Source organism: Strongylocentrotus purpuratus, unplaced genomic scaffold (assembly GCF_000002235.5).
Source record: "Strongylocentrotus purpuratus isolate Spur 01 unplaced genomic scaffold, Spur_5.0 spur5_scaffold_21, whole genome shotgun sequence".
Lineage (NCBI taxonomy): Eukaryota > Metazoa > Echinodermata > Echinoidea > Camarodonta > Strongylocentrotidae > Strongylocentrotus > Strongylocentrotus purpuratus.
This window is the reverse complement of record NW_022145607.1, coordinates 13052907-13070295: the sequence shown is the minus strand read 5'-3', so window position 1 is coordinate 13070295 and position 17389 is coordinate 13052907. Positions and strand designations below refer to the sequence as shown.

Sequence of the window (17389 nt, the reverse complement as noted above, 5' to 3'; positions counted from 1 at the left end):
ATTTCTAAGGACTACTGACGAGGGCTTGAATGAAAGCCCAAAACATCAGTTTGCAGTTTGTTTGTTTGCATCTGGCTGATGCTGTGAAGTTACCTTTGATATCTAATTGAGAAGATTGTGAAGGATAATTTTTAAACAGAAGACCAAACATGTTGGTGAAGAACTTCTAAGGCCACCTCAAGCTGAAGAAGTTTAAAACTAAGTGCGAATGGGGCAAGGTCACAACACCAACTCAAAACGTGGATCAGCTGTATCTAGTGAAAAATCACATGTTAGTTTCCTTCTTTTTCTGCTCAAGTTACTGTATCTTCCCAAATTCCAGTAAGGAAGATATTATTTGTAATTTGAGAATAAATTCTGGTTATTTGTAGAGAATTCTCTTTTCCTGATTTTAAGATTAAACTTTAAGTGCTTTGTGTGTGACCACTTTTTGATGAAGGTCAAGTCACATCTATTCTCTCTTTTTCATGAGTGAAAACGCATGAAGTATTTTGTTGATGTAATCCCCCCCCCCCCCCCCTCCCATCCCAGAAAAAAATTGAGTCCAATGGCAGTGTTTTTTATATTAAAAAAAAGTTAAGTGTTGAAAATGAGATCGAGCCCAAAGCTACTTCATCATTACACATATTGCTGTGATTGTTCTTTTTTTAACCTTTCTTTGTACAAGACTGAGCCCTATAATTTGCAATACCCCACCCCCAAAAAGAAGACCCTAACATTCAAACCAAATATGTTGTGCCCTAAACAAGATTTTGAAACCCATTTGTGAACCCCAGAAATGAAATATGAAAAGTGATCAAGAAAGACAATTAGCACCTGCTCGTTGGAGATGTGTAGTCCTCGTCATCGTGATCATCGGAAGTGACGATTTCTTCTGAAATGTCGGTTTCTAGTGGAAGATCATCATCATCTTGGTAGTTGTAAGGTCGAGATTGGCCTGGCAGCTCTTCGGGTATACTACTGACTTCACTGACTGAGCGACTCCCAGCCTCGGGATCCTCATACGTCTCGAAGACTTCGTCACTGTAGTCGTACTGTCCACTGCCTTCTATCTCTTCGTGGATGCTGCTGGGTGGTCGACTAGCTGACTTCGAGGATGGTGCCTGACTGGAAGCCTTTGAGGATGTTGGTCGACTGGATGCCTTAGAGGATGAAGCACGACTGTTGTTTGCCGTTTTGGCCTCGTCACTCTCAGGATGGAAGTCGGGTTCGTAGTTGTCGTCAGCTTGAGAAGTCTTGCTTGGGTGCTTTGAGGACCTCCTCGGCGACTTCAGTGAGGGTTTCGTTGGCCTTTTTTGTGAGCCTTTTTGTCGGCTTTTGGGTTTGTCTGGAGGCTCTGTTGGGGAGTCCGAGAAGAGAGATGAACCAGATTAGATAAATGATGATGAATATGCCTAAATCTACATTTGTGTTTTATACTATAGTTTCACAAATCCAAGGACAAGATTCTCTTTCAATCACACTCTCTCTCTCTCCATCTCTCTAGAGCTACCAGTATCTCATCCTGTCTCTACTTTTCTTTAACTGCATAATATGGCATTTGTAATTTCTTTATGTTGAGTTGCTGTCAAAAACCTGGTAAGAATAAGCTTGGAATGACGCATACATAACACTTCTTTCATATTGAAATGACAATTGAACACTTACTTAGCACCAGAAGTGGTTTCTCATCAATAGCCACCAGGCCCTGGTTGGTCTTCTCAAGTTTGGGAACCATCTTGCCCCCGGTGCTATGACGGCGCAGGTCGTTGGAGTTGCAGACACCGCCTGAAAGTGGGGATGGTTTCTTAATTCCCTTGATCATCAGTGCACCATCACTACTCGAAGCCTGATGCTGATAGGTTGCTGGCACTGGCTGTCCTGCCGAGGTCCGCTTGCTGCTTGGGTTTGGAGCATCATCTCTGTTCTTGGCAGAGGTACTCCCTTGCAGGTTGCTGATCTGGCTGGCTTTGCCACCGAGTCGACTGGTGTTGTTGCGACTGGCCGAGTTGGCATTGCGGCTGGCTGAGTTTGCCTCACGGCTGAATGCAGTGTAAGTGCGTGTGCGGCTGTTCGTACGAGCATTGTGATCTTTGAAATGAATATGATAATCAATATAGATCTAATCAATAAGTATGCAAACCAACATGAATATACAGTGTAAATGATGTAGATTGTAGATATGCGTGTAGATGACCAGGAATAACATTATCAGGAGGTGCATATTTTGAATATGAATATGAACATAAATCTGAACATGGATTATGACTAGAATCTAGTCTAGGTCTAGATCTACGTCTAGTATATACTGAGGGGGTTACATACGGGACGTGAAAATCATGGGAAAAAATGGGCTTTGTTTGACTTTGTTTTGAGAAAAAAATCCCCTTAAGATCCTAGGGGTTTAGAGGCTTCAATTTTTTTTATTTTTTTTTCTTACTCAACACCCCCCCCCCCCCTCCTTTTTCCTGTTAAGCCCAAAAACAAAAATTGCATCCTCTAGAAAATTACGATTAGATTCTACGATCTCCCTCAGTCAAACTCAAAGTCAAACTCAAAGCAGTTCCCCAAAGTTGACAGTCCTGACTAGATCTAAGTAAGTTAGTTCTAGGCTCTAAATCTACTCATTCTGACCTGGTGGCGGTGATGTATATTCGAGATTAAGCACATTGATTGGATGACTCTGTGGTGGATGAGCCTGTGTTGTTCCTGATGTTGCACGACCCTCGTACGCGTTGTGGGTGAATCGAGCTCTGAAGTTCCCCTGACGGTTGTTGGGCGTCTGGGGCGGCCGTGGCGTCGGTACCCGGCGTACGGGTTCAATGGGTGGCAGGATCAAATGGCTATTGGTCGGGTTGGTCGGGTTCGGCGAGCTGGCGGTAAGTCTGACCGGGCTCGAGCTTCCTCGGGATACAATGGCGTTCCCAGTCAAAGGTGGAAGGTGTACACTGTGACTTGCAGAAGGAGAAGGTCCTTGTAATCGCTCGACTGTACTCTGTGTGGTTGGACGGGCTGATAAAAAAATTATATTGAAGCCCAATAATTAAATCCTGAATTCCATATGAATCTGATCTTGACGTAGGACTTTTAAATAGGGGTGACGAATGACATCGCCATTATTTTTCGTCAAGTTAACAGACAACAGAGAGCCTTTTTTTTTTTTTTTTACCAGCAGTAGCATAACAGAAATGGATATGGCTCATCAAAAATCATTTGCTTTTTCCATGTTTGAACGAGAAAAAAAAAAGAGGGAAAAAAAAATCAATTCCCTCTCACCCCCCCCCCCCCCCCCCCCACAAAAATGTAGTAGGCCTACCTTAACCTGCTTCTAAAACTATATGCGCGCGTGCGCGCAGCCTAGCCCGGGAAAATGGTCCGCTAACTTCACCCCGGCCCTCGATTCAATAATATGATTATTACAACAAAATATGCAAAACCTAACCCTATACACTTAATCCGAAGTTCAAAAACCCTAACACAACAAAAAGCCTAACCATTAATGCTTCGCAAAATAAAGTCTGGAATACATCACCTACATGTACAGGTATACTTTTTGACAAGATATTAAGATAAACAATAACATCAATTATTGGTGTGCATTCAAACCCATCTAGTAACTTGCGTGATCATATTATATTCTAACTTACCTATCTATAGAAGCATGTTGGATTTTCTTTCTCCAATACACATTATTAAATTTATCAGAAATTAACTTCCAAAACTGTCCATCTGCATTTAAAAACAGCATGTGCCCATTAATCTTAATTCCTACTTTTACTATTAACATGAGCGTTACATAATTCCTAATGCAAACTTATCAAACATCATATTGAAATCCTATTTCAACAAACCTATTCTCTATCTCTCAACAATTTTCCCAATTTGTCACCCCTCCCCCTTCTCTCTCTGTCGGTTCATACTTTTTCATGTTGTATATACTTATGTTTTCGTACGTTATAGAAATTCTACAAATTCATCATTATTTTCCTCTTCTTCCTTCTCCTCTTTTTCTTCTTCTCCTTCTTCTTTTTCTTCTTGTACTTAATATCATTTCTATCATCAGTTTAATGTTGTTATTATTATTATTATCTTTAATAAGTAGTTCTTTTAATTTTCTTATCTGTCTGTAAATATTACTATTTTAACTTATTAATTTTATACATGTCTGTAAGGGACCCCACTGGAAATAAGCTCTCGAGCTTTCGTGGGTTATCCTGTTCAAGCTGACTTTTTTTTGATCTGTTATTATTGTATATTGTTGTATGTTGGAAGCTTGTCGAATAAAAATCAATCAATCTCTCTCTCTCTCTCTCCGATGCTCCCATGTATTACTCTCTCTCTCTTTTTCTCTCTCACGCCATATATCAAACAAAATGTCATAACATATATGCTTCATACATATTTCACAATTCATTAAGTCACGATAAAAATTCTAGGTCTATATCAATTAAATAATTATCTTGCTTAGATGTGAAGTAACTGATTTTCCAAAAATTTAAGAATATAAAAAAAAAATACATCATATCAACTTACTACTTTCAATGTCCTTCTCGGTATCCACAAAGCGCTTTGGTGGCTGACGCCTGAACTTGGAGCGCTTCTTGATGAGTGGGAAACTAAGATCGTCATTTCCTAGATTCTGGCCCGACCCAGTCGGGTCCATTCTTCCATCGTGTCCTCGCCTGTCCATGATGGTCTGTAAAATACACTTCTTTACTCTCTTTCGAAATTTCGGCTAGGCAAATATCAGTTTCTTAGAGTTTTTCTGATTTTTCCGTAGAAATTTGCATCTGACAGCCGACAGGTTTAAGTTTCTATAGCGTGTGTACAAGCGAATCCAATGTTTGCGGTGGGTAAGGTGATTACGTCATATGCGCGCATCCAGAGGAGCGCTAATCGGTGACGTAATAATGACTTTGGCATTGCGCGGTGTAAATGACCTCTTTGTAAATGACAGCTAACGTCACTAGTCTTCTGCCCGTGCGCGTACCGTGAGGTAATAGTAACTTGGGCATTACAGGGCATGGAAAGAGCTGGTATGACGTCACTAATCTCACTGCACTGTACTAGCATGCACGCGCGTACACAATCCCCGATATTGATAGAGAGATTACAAATCGTACTTTAAGGCCCGGTCACACAGCCTTTCGCGTCTGTATCGCGGGTAAAATTTCGCGATTTTTTTTGCCCGCGGTTGCCCGTGGTGGAAAATGTGCAAAATTGGCTTACCCGCGGTTTACTCGTGGTGTGCCCGCGGAACAGACGCCGGCGACTGTTCCGCGTCCTTATCGCGGGTGAAGCGCGGCGGTACCGCGGCCTACAACGCTTACACGCGGTACACACGCTAATGCACGTGATAACAACGCGGTACAGACGCGGAACAAACGTGCTATGACCGTGCTCTACCCGCGATTACCCGCTAAAATTTCGCGTCCAATTCCGCGTGTAACCACGTCTTAACCGCGGCCGTAGCACGTCCTAGCACGTTCGTTCCGCGTCTGTATCGCGTCCTTACCGCGTGTGTACCACGTGTACCACGTGTACCGCCCGCGATTACCCGCGGTCTAAATTTTTGGGCAGCCCAAAACTTTTTCGCGCGGCCAACCGCGTGTGAATTTCTTACCGCGTGTAACGACGGGTAAAGTACGGCTGTATCGCGTCTTTATCGCGACCTCAAAGCGTCCAACAGCGTCTGCTTCACGGGCAGAAATTTTTGGCCGTGATTCGGCCGCGATACGCCCGTGGAGGGCTGTGTGACCGGGCCTGTAGAACTAGTTTCTTTTTATCTGTATAACTAGTTTCTAGTTTCTTTTTATCTGTATAAATTACATTCATAGAATATTATATGTATGAATTATTTGTATTTTTAATGGAACCAAAAAATAACTACTACTACTTCTACTTCTATTACTATTACTACAAATTTTTCAAACAGCAGTTTGTTTATAGTTATGATATATTTTGGTATCATTTTCGAGAGAATGCTTTTTCAACCTGAAAGAGCTAGTTTTGATTTTAAGCTTTCTCTCTCTCTCTCTCCCTCTCTATCTTACATTCTCAATATTTGAAGGATATCACTTTTATCTCGCCCTCGATTCTCTTTCTTTCTCTGTACTCCTGCTTTCTGTTCTCTCTCTATCTCTCTCTGTCCTCAATTCTCTCTCCTTATCTCTTTCTCCCACTACCCCCTGTCTCCCAAACTGTCTATCTGTACCCCCCCCCCCCCTCTAAGTTTTGATTCCTCACAATTAAAAAAAGACAGGAAATTATTTTCAGATCTTGATTTATTCATTAATAATACTAATATTATGAAATAACAAAATACATTTACAAGACTGGTAATTATTCAATACCAGTTAACGTTATTCATGGAATGTCTGTAAAGCACGGCTTATTACCTTGTAAGTATGGTTATCATCTTTGCCATATCCATGTCAAGTTCAATTACAATTATCCATATCCTAGAATGTGCAGGTGTGTGCATAATCTGATTAAACATTGTAATACAATGTATAATAGAAATTGTCTATTGGTAGACTGTAGAAACTATTTTTTTTTAAGTTTAAAAAAAAACATAACAAAACTATATCAAAATTCAGTTCGCTGGTATTATAAATTATAAATATTGTTCTTTTTTCAGTCAGTTTTTTCCAGGAGATCCCAACATTTTTTTACCAGTACTGCATCACATATTTTGTCACAAAAAAAAAACCGGATACATGTCTGATGGCATTGCTAGTTCGATGTACATGAAAAGGACATGGGGGTATGGAAATGGTTACACTCTAGTTTTCTAATTGCACAATGCTCCAACGATAGCTAAAGAAAATGAGTTCATGCATGAGTCTAAATACTAAATAGAATATCCGCATGAGCAGTGTTGGAAAGAAAAATATCTTCAGTCACCCTGCAGGGCAAGCAAAATGTATAAATTTCTTTTCTTTGCCTGTGGCGAAGGAACGGTTCCCTTGAACAGTGACAAAAGAAAGAAAGGTTATTGCTTGAAATACAGTCAAAATAAACAAATGAGTGAATTGTCCACTTCAGTAGCACCAATAACGCCTTCTTAATTTCAACCACAGCATATTTTTGTGCCATGGCCCGGCAACTAGTTTTGGTAAATTTTCTGTATTTGACTGTCCAATAAATCAAATAGAGCCACACTAAACAGTGTCAAAACATTAACATATGTATGGGTGTCATTTAAAAAATAAATTTTTACCTGAAGGACTCGCTTACAAATACTGACAAAAGAGTAATACAAAGGTGACACAATCACTAAAACATTGTAGTGATTCATTAAAAGGCAACGGCAGAGACAGCATTGTTATTGGGAGGGGGCGAGGACAGGAATGAGGGGCAAATGAATAAAATTTGAGAAATCCAAGATTTTAGGGTAGATTACCGTACGTTGTTTGAACCTTTTATTGGGGGGGTGTGGGGGTTCTCAACAGGGTCATTTTTTTTTTCTCTATTGGTACCCACCTTTAAAGAGGGACCTAAATAGTCATCTTAAAATTGTATGCATGGCAAGAGTCTTTCAATATTACAATAAACAATATTTGATTTATTATTAAATTTAATAGCACTATCATAGCAGTAACTTGCTAATTCTGTCATTTATAGCATGCTAGTTACCCAGAAGAGCATGACTACATTCCAAGTGGGTGAGACTTAACTCCTTGGCAAAATCATTCTGATTATCTACTTTTTTTTACATTCAAATCAGGTAAAATATTCATATAAGGCCTTCTGAATAAAATAAGTACTACGATACTGTACACGTATAAACAGATCACTGGTATCACTGGTATCAGCCAAGCTTACATGTATCTAGAATTACACGTTTGGTATATTTTCAAATTTTCATTTTCCTAAATCATATCAATACTTCAGCAATAATGCATCACTGGCATGAACACATGTTCAGAATTATGGATTTATTTGTTGTGTTGAATGATGTTATAACTTGAGTGAAGTAAAACAACAATACAAAAACCAACATAATGAATATGATTTTGATGACTTAAGTTTAAAACTCAAAGCTACAGTTGTATGCCTTGATGTTTCGTTGCTAAGATTATTTTGGTATCATTACTTGTAGATCTATATTGCTAATTTAACTGTAATTCATTTCAAATACCTATTTTATTAGGCAGTTTATTTTAACATTCAAGGTAGAGCAATTACAATGACTAGAGAAACGTACACAACATTAAACTTTCACTTATTGAAAATGAAAGCTTTTTTCTCAAATTACAAACATTAAATGTTGTGATTAATTTTTGGGCAGCAGTAACTTTCACAAATCCCAAAACTTGCAAAATTCATGATCGTTCAATACATAAATGTACATAAACACATTTCTGAACTTACAATGTACAGTACATTTGAATTAACTGATTTTAAAATAACCTGACATCTGGGCCCTGTCTTTATACAAAGAGTTGCGATTGATCCAAATCAATCACAAGTCCTCTGATCAATCGCAAGTTTGCGATCTCCTATCTCTTATGTACAAAGTTGTGATTGATATTAATTTCAAATAATTTGCAATCAATATCAGCTCTTTGTAAGACAGGGCCCTGCTAATACATATTCAGAGCAGAGAATTAAAAGATTCCAAATCGTTGTCATAGTACAAAACCATAAAACAACAAAAATCACAATCAACAATCACTGCATAGTGCATATATGGCAATACCATATAAATGATAGACAGAGTCACAGAACAACCATTTCATATGCAGACATAACCAAGCAACTCCAAATTATTATCTAGTTTTAACTTACAAAAGTTTAAATTTACATAGTATTCCAAAAATATATATATTAAGGTATTTCATGGACAATAATTCTTTTGAGGGAGAACTGGAGATTCCTTTTTCTACTTGCCGAATCTCTGCTGTGTTTTGGAATAGGATTGAAGTACATTGACGAAGCTTTGGTAATTGATGCTATGATGCGTTGGCACAGACCTGAGAGAGGGAGAAACATGAGAAGACAAGAATTAGTCCTCATTTTTCTCTGATGCAAGTTATTTATTCCCCAAAATTGGGTAACGCTATGAAATGAATAGAGAAATTAGGTCTTCATCATGTAGAGCTACTCCAAAACACTTTAATTTGGAAGAGCCGCTCCATCATATCACCTTAAAATAAGTGCCAAATTGATGCCATTCTGACAACCAGAAGTTTTATAGCCTTAATAATGAATGTTCCATCGCAGTATTGCGGGGAAATCTGCAGACTGCACTAAAGAACTATGATTATTTACCTAAAAAGCAGGGGCGGTTTGAGGGGGGGGGGGGTTTCGGCGGTTTAAACCCCCCCCCCCCCCCTTGGGTGGTCAAGTGAAAAAAAGGGGGGGAAAAGAAGGGAAAAAAGGGGAAAAAAGAAGAAGAAAAAAGTAAAACAGTAAAACGGCAAAAAGCTAGATCCGCGCCTGAAAAGTATGGTTATTTTTGTTGGAAAAAGTATCCACAGATTGCCTCCTTCTCCTGCTATTGTACCAAACTAGTAAAATACAATTTTGAACAACAGGTGCATCCTGTTGTTTCATCTTTCTTTCTTTCTTTTTTCTCCTTTTTTCTTTTACAGAATTCTGATTGATATCAAAAGTAATTTCTTTTCAGACTGAAATTATCAAGTTTTTTGGCAAGAAAACAGTTAGCCACATTAGTATAATTACTCCAGCCTCAACTGGTGGCAACACTGGGAAGATAATCGTGACACGATACTTACAATATTTCAGTAACTCTGATTTTCCATGGCGAGTACCCAAGTAGACTATTCACCCGTCCAAACTGAATGATTAATTCTGGGTCAGGATAATCCAACAATGCTGAAACAAAGACAAATAATGGAGATTGATACACACTGCTTTAAAGCATCTTAATGATAATAAATACATTTTCACAAAATCAAAGTAAACTTAGACGGTGTGCTCAGACAAAAATAAAATGAAATATTGATATGAATTTGGTAGCAAGTGGAAGGTTACAGATTACTAATGAGCAAAACAATATATGAAAATCAAGGTTAAAATATAATGTAGTCATCCCCACCAAGAGCATAACAAAGTCTGCTATGTGTACATGTGAGTTGTACTTCAGAGAAAATGTGATCCTTGTTAGTCTGCTTCCATTTTGCCAGTCCAAACAATCTGTTTCTCTCAAAATGCCTCTACGCTATAGGAATTTAAACCAGGCCTTCTCAACTAGTTTATTAGAAGTGCCAAAACGAAAATAATTTGTAGTTGAAGTGCCACCCTGTATGGTCGATTGTGCTACGAAGGAGCGTAGCGACCGAGCCGAAAATCGTTGGGGTCCAGGGGCGAAGCCCCCTGAAGCTGTTGGATTTAGGGCTTTCTATAGGCCCAAATGGGGCATTATTAGCACCATTTCATTCCACAATATAATCAATCATAATTTCATTTTGATGTGAAAAAATTAGTACAATTCCTGGGTACAATTACACTGGAGGTATATTTTGACTCTATATGTAGTTTTTGGTGTCCAATTAACACGGGAAATGTCAAAATAAAGTGAAAATCAAACAAACAAAAACAAGATGTTTCCAGAGATACGTAATGTTAAAATTGGTATCCCATCGAATTGATCGTAAGCTAATTGTTGTTCAGACCTTAGGTTTACATTCGTATAAAATGGTAGAAAACGATAAATTCCCCTTTCTTCCTGTTTGTTAGGCAGGCATTTTGGGCTCAAATTCGACTGCAACTTCTTGATTTCGCTGAGTATTGGTCTATTTGCTTGCTTTCTGTTTTTTTGTTTTGTTGTTGCAACAGTCGCGCGCCACTCCGACTGACCGCAAGCGCCACAAGTGGCGCGCGCGCCGCCAGTTGAGAAGGCCTGATTTAAACAATACACATAGAAGTATACAAAAAACAAGGAAGCAAGGATCACTGTTTAACATTATAATGTTTGCATCATTTTTTGAAATATCTGTACTGGCTTGCAACACAGTAATCAAATGCTTTAATACTAAAACAGGTAATTTTCCCCCTGATTGTGAAGTAAGATGTAATTTTCAACATATCATCACCAATCAGATGAACCTCTTTCATGATTTTTGTGTGACTGAATAATCTTGTATGCTTAGTATTTCATATTAGTAAAAAAACTACAGAAAATACTACAGGTTCTAAGTATTTAACAAAAATCAAATCATTAATGATAATAATAATAATAATAGGCTTTTCTATAGCGCCGACTATCTAGAAATTCTATTAAGGGGCGCATTTATTATTACCCCGGCTTTAGCCTAGCTGCCATTACAGCGCTCTAGCATTTCAAGGAATTCCTGCCAGGTACCCACTTACCTCACCTGGGTCGAGTGTGGCAAATAAAGATTAATGCCTTGCCAAAGGACATTAGTGCCATGTCGGGGTTCAAACCATGACCTTTGAATTTCAAGTCAAGTGCTTTAATCCACACGACTACGACACTTTGACACTTCTCAAAGTTTAACTTACTATTCATAACTTGGTCTAGATGAGGAATGTCTATCTCTGATGCTCGATATCTCTTGTCAGCTACATCTTGACAAAGATGCCTTGCAGAATCCAGTATATCCCCTCTTCCATCTTCACAAGACATTATGGCTATTCGTGTTCTTTTTGTGGCTGCAAGGAAAATATAACCAAGGTGTAAAGGTACACTGTACTACTATTTGCAGACACAGGGAGATGACAATTCAAGTTAAAAATACAAAAGAACTAGACCTTTTTGTTAAGTTTGTTAATTTTAAGATACCGGTATCCTAAATCTGCCTATTTCAACAGAATAATGGCAGACCTTCATGCATTGATGAGTTGGGTTACAACTTGTAAATGTTTCTGGACTATCTCTTCCTTTCATTAATGCATTGAAAATTGTTTGTTTAGAATAATCATTCAATTCTAAATCTTCAATTAGTAAACTATTGAAGCTTTTTATGATATTAGAACATAGTGAAACATCACATACTGAATTGACTAAACCAGAACAATTTTAAGGCAATATTCAAAAGACCAAAACTATTTTCTCCTTTAAAATCTGATCGTGGAATGTAATTTTTGTTTGGTAATCCTACATTTCTAGGAATAAACTTTCTTTAAAACAGCATTTCAAAGTTTTTGTCATTTGAAACAAACCTTGTGAAGTATCTTTGCTGATGACTTCATAACATTTTCCTCCATTTCTCACTGGAACTTCAATCTGGAAGACAAGATGATCACTCTCTGAGACGTCTGCCATCTTTTTCTGCAACACACTTCTCAGTCTGGATGGATTGTTCTTGAAGTAACCTGAAAAAGTATCAAAAATACTAAAATGGTTTGTTTTAGAACTTTTTAAACCGACATGTCTTATACACTAAACTCTGTTCACATTGATCTATATTTCATATGTATTGTAATTTGTAGGTTCATCTGAATTTTCTTTTTGTTTTGTTTAATATGTAATTGTTTATCATTGTATTTTGTTTGTTATAGTGCTTACACTGTAGAGACTTTGGCGGTGAGCACTTTATATGCACCGTTTTTATCATTATACAGTTTTGTTTCTAATTCTTTTGAATTCATTTTTCTTTTTTTTTACAAGATCTACACATTTCTCCATTTCCTCATATGCATTTCACTGAATCTCAATCTCTGTCATGAAGTTTAGAGGTTCTTTAGTAGCAATCCACAAACCTGCATCTCCACATTAGGGACAAACAGTATTCTTTTCCTCATTCAGAAATAAAACTCAATGTACATAAATCTCAATGTAGAACTCAACAAGGAAATCTGTCTTCTGATGCATACAAATTCAGAGAATCAGGCACCCACAGCAGAGCAAAGGAGAAGAGAGTTCACTTTGAAAACTCGAGTTCTTAAATGTGGAAAACCTGCTGTCTCAAACTGACATCCACAAACTTTCAGAGATGTATCCTAATGTAAAGGTCACAGTTTAACATGAAAGTCAGGCATCACATGAAGACTTTGAGCAGGGTACAGGGATGACATTCAAGCCGGAGAGGAAGACCTCCCCATCCTCTCCACCCTCCCCAACTTCTTCAGTGGATGAGCTTGTTGGAGCCACATCAAGGGTATATTAAAGTTCATGAAGAACAGACAGACACCCAGAACACTGAGGGAGGAGAAAAGGAGGAAGGAGAAAAGGAGGAGGAAGAGGAGTATTAAATTTCCATGGAAAGCCTGCCCAATGAGACAGTTCCAGGTGAAGAAAATGTCAAACCAATCAAGATGGAATGTCTTGAGAGAGTAGGACTAGAAGGTGGCAAACTTCAGCTAGATTCCTTTGGAATTGAACTTGAGATTACTCTCGGTGCAATTGACTGTGAAGCGCCACAGGGCATTCTTCCTGGCCTGACAGATACTCCTAATCTTGGCAACAGCAAAGAACAGATGGCAGTCTGCTTTGGTGTACAGTGTTTAGCCTCTGATGACTTAGTTCGTAAGGTTCCAGAGCCTTACACAATATTACCTCACTGTGCTGTGATTACCGCCTTTACCGGTACACGATACTCCAGTGTGGAGGCAGTCTTGTACACTGAAAAGGGAGAATACTCATCCGTAGCAGTTGTTAAAGAAAGAGTTCTCTTGTCGAGGTCTGAAATACCTAGCTACACCATCGGAAAAAAAGATGTACACAAACTGCAGATGGATCACTTTTCATGGTTTGATATTACGTTGGTCAAGAATTACTTTCTTCAAAGAAAGAAGATGTGCTGTTGGCCGTTTATAGAAAAGAACTGTATTAGCCTTGCAGAAGACACCTGTCATCTTACATGCACACCTCTATGATGCAAGTTGATAAAAAGGAAAGAAGGGGAACAAGAATTAGTATCTGTCGTAATGGAACAACAGGATCTTATTTGAGGACCTGCTGATGTCCCCTTCGATAAAGTAATGGTCTGAAGCCAGGATCTGTGAGCACTTTGTACTGGACTTTCCCACTTGGCCAGACAGTGTTTTAGTGTCACTGGAAGTAGGACAAAATAAGAACCTCGAGATCAAATAAGTAATTTGATTGGATTTCTCAACTCCTCACAGAATAGAGAGAGCTTCTCCACAAGATCAAGAACAACTGCAAGGTGCATCAACTTCACAGATACTGCAAACATCACATTGAAGTACAGATGAAACTTGGGAATTGATGACTATGGACTCCCAAAGGATCTCAAAAAACAAACTCATCAAGCTCGCCAGGAGGAACAGCCCTTCATATCACTATCCAGTCCTTGGAAACAATTTAGGATTTTGCCAAGCAGAGCTGGAAAACATCAGAACTTGAAGACTAAGGCGATGGACAGACAAGCAGCCTTTAAAAAGGTAAAGACCAGTATTGAAAACGCCCCGATTTCAAAAAATGAAATGGAAGTTCTCATTACCAATCATGTGAAAGAATATGTTTTGACTAATACATGATGATAACAAATTTGCCGGAAAACCGCCTACTAATTCATATATTTGGTAAATTTGTTTCTCTCATGGTCTGTGAGACATATAGGGTAGTCCTATATACATCTTTCTGTGTATAGTGCTTGTAACTTTACGAAGAATGGGCCAAATTTCTTATCATTTTGATGATTCCAGAACCTTGCAGATGCTAGATGCTAGATGATCAACCTTTTCTGATTGATTTCACAACGTTTCTTTCACAATGCAATCGCATGACCATAACTGGTCTTTACCTTTAAAACATCTGAGAGGAGCTCATATTCTGAATGATACAGAACTGGACACTAGCGAAAGGGGAAGTTGAAAGATTCATGCGCACCTTGAAGAAAATGATCCACACAGCACTTGCTGAAAACAATTTGTGGAAGCAGGAATTGCGTCGTTTGCTAAGCAACTTCAGAGCTCCACCACACGCAATCACTGGTGAAGCACCAGCCAAGCAAGATGGAAATTCCATGAGTACGTGATCGCGATCGTAAGAAAAAGTAGCAAAAATAAAGCAAACGCAGAAAAGCGTTTGAGACTCCGAAAAAGAAACCGCACGAACCGGGCAACAAAGTTCAGCTTTAACGTGAGGGCCACATAAAAAAGATGACAACTCTTTATAATTCACAATCATTTGTTGTTTTGTTGTGATCATATCGAAAGGGTCAATTGTAACAGTCAAACGAGGACCACAAATATCACTCGAAATGCTACCTTCTTCAAAATAGTAGATTTCTTAAAGCAAACAGTGACCCCATCCCACGTTCTGACCCGTACAGCTCAGACGAAGGACAAGACTATACTGAGCAACAGTCTGAAAACGCAGACCGTAAATATCCATCTCGTGAACACAAGCGTCCATGCCGGCTTGATGATTTTTTTTTTTATGTCACATAAGCTGATGACCACTTGAATAATTTGTTTGTACTATTTGTTAGTTATCTTTTTCTCAAATTATGATGTAATTAAGAATGATTATATTCTACAATTATTTTATAATGATGCATGTTCACCAAAGAAATATGTAATCCTTTAACAATTGCAACATTATTATTGTACTGATTTTGGTAATGCACTCATTGCACTGCTATGTTTTGTATAAGAGAAAATGGAAAATAAATTTAAGCCTTGAAGTTGAGGACTTGAACCTTGAACTTTTAATGTTTTTTTGAGTTGAACTCTCTACCCCTTTGATTTTGTGTCTGGTTTTATAAGAAAACAACAGCGTAGAAAACCCATGACGATGTTGACATATTCTCATTCTAGTAACACAGAACCAAAAATAAATCATCTGGATAGTATTTTGTCCTACTTATTGTTCTGATATTTAATTCGAGAAAACTTGTCGTCAACATGATACAATGTCAGCCATCTTGAATTGAGTATAGTTAATATTCATTAAAAAGTTTTTGAACATACAATAGCTACATATGAGACAGCACGGCTGACGGATTGATATTTTAATATTCATAAACCCAGGCAATATCAAACGAATGATCCGATTGGCCATTGGCTTTGTTTTGGTAAGTTCACCCAGAAATATATCGGCCGGGTCATGTCATAGAGTCTAGATTACAGTTTGAATAAATTGATTATTAAACGGTACCACTAGCTGTTTCTGAGATGAAATTGGATAAATTTGTGTAAAGTATATTTGTAGATCTAATACTTTTTACAAAAATACAATTTTGTCTTCCCCTTTTCCCTTTTCTTTTCAAATAAAAAATTAAAAAAAAAAAAAACATGATAGTAAGACATTATACATATAGATCCTATATAGATCCTATGTGTGGTATGATTAAAGATAAACTCCAGTACTGGTAAAAAAAAAAAATTAATTCTCACAGAATCAAACGAAACTTACATTGAATGTTCAAGATTACAAATAAATTACATGTGCCAAACAATTTTGGAAGAAAATGTATACTGGCTGAGTAATGAGCATAGAAAGACAAGGAAACCAAGGTAGTACCATCCCCGACACGATGTGTGTTGTCCCATATAGCTTTCTATGTGAGTGTTTGTTACTTTACCAAGACTCGGTCAAATTTATTATGATTTTGATGACTCCAGAACCTTGCAGTGCACACCAATACTTACATGCTACATGATCAACTGTTTCTGATCCTTTCACACCTTTTCTTTCACAATGCAATCGCATTACCAGTACTAAAGTTTAGCTTTAAGGTTGACAAATGTAAGTTTTATTAAAGAATTACTCATACCGCCCCCCCCCCCCCCCCCGGGCCTTGGTTGAGTGACCTTGACCTAGACCTAGATCTAGTTTAATCATCATATCAATTTTGATCACCAAAAGCAGAACAGTTAATACATTTCGATATTTTACCTTCATTATCAAACAGAGAAATGTATGAAAATCCCATAGCTATGCACCACACCAGTAGATTAGCGACATCTCCATCTGAAATCCGATTTTCCACGATCTGAAGACCGATGTGTAATGGAAGTTTTGGAAGATTTTTGGAGTCGATCCGGCATCTTTCCGCGGATAGTTTACGTCGCTCTCCGATACACAAACCAAAAGGTTTTGAAATAAACCTCAAAACGAGTGTCCATAAATAGAGGCGGGTCCATAGCAAGATATGCACAAAATGCAACAGAACAGTGTGACAAATATCTAAAGCCATACTTTTTCGTGAAAAGTACCTTACATGAAGTCTTCCAAACCTCGTACTTTTGTGTACGTACGTGCACTATTAACGTGGCTCTTTTTAACTGAATTAACCGATCACAAATAAAAATTAGCTACGGTGTCTCTTAGAAAGACTGCTCTCGTTGTTGATAAAATTTCGTTTTGGGTTGTGTTTTGATCCGGTTTTGACAATTAACGTGGATTGGTTTCTTTTTATTCCTCAAACATAAATGCATAACTACATTGAATAATATACAAGAAAGAATATATATACATGAATCCCTGACGGGATAGTTGATTTCCAAA

At 38.0% G+C, this 17389-nt stretch overlaps 1 protein-coding gene across 1 annotated transcript; it reads right to left on the bottom strand.

The window, feature by feature from the left end:
• Positions 1 to 6245: 6245 nt before the first annotated feature.
• On the bottom strand, positions 6246 to 17171 carry LOC100892751 (dehydrodolichyl diphosphate synthase complex subunit nus1). Its single transcript, XM_003731103.3, has 5 exons — positions 16778 to 17171; positions 12133 to 12285; positions 11473 to 11622; positions 9723 to 9822; positions 6246 to 8957 (listed from the first exon to the last, which is right to left on the bottom strand). The coding sequence occupies exons 1-5, from the start codon at positions 17076 to 17078 to the stop codon at positions 8867 to 8869; spliced, it is 795 nt and encodes a 264-aa protein (XP_003731151.1). The 5' UTR covers positions 17079 to 17171; the 3' UTR covers positions 6246 to 8866.
• Between the last annotated feature and the right edge of the window lie 218 nt (positions 17172 to 17389).

Coding starts and splice junctions, on each gene's coding strand:
- LOC100892751 (XM_003731103.3), bottom strand. CDS start 17,078: ATGGCTTTAGATATTTGTCACACTGTTCTGTTGCATTTTGTGCATATC. Junction 12,286..16,777: donor TTCTCTGTTTGATAATGAAG/GTAAAATATCGA, acceptor ATACTTTTTCAG/GTTACTTCAAGAACAATCCA. Junction 8,958..9,722: donor ATCAGAGTTACTGAAATATT/GTAAGTATCGTG, acceptor TCCCTCTCTCAG/GTCTGTGCCAACGCATCATA.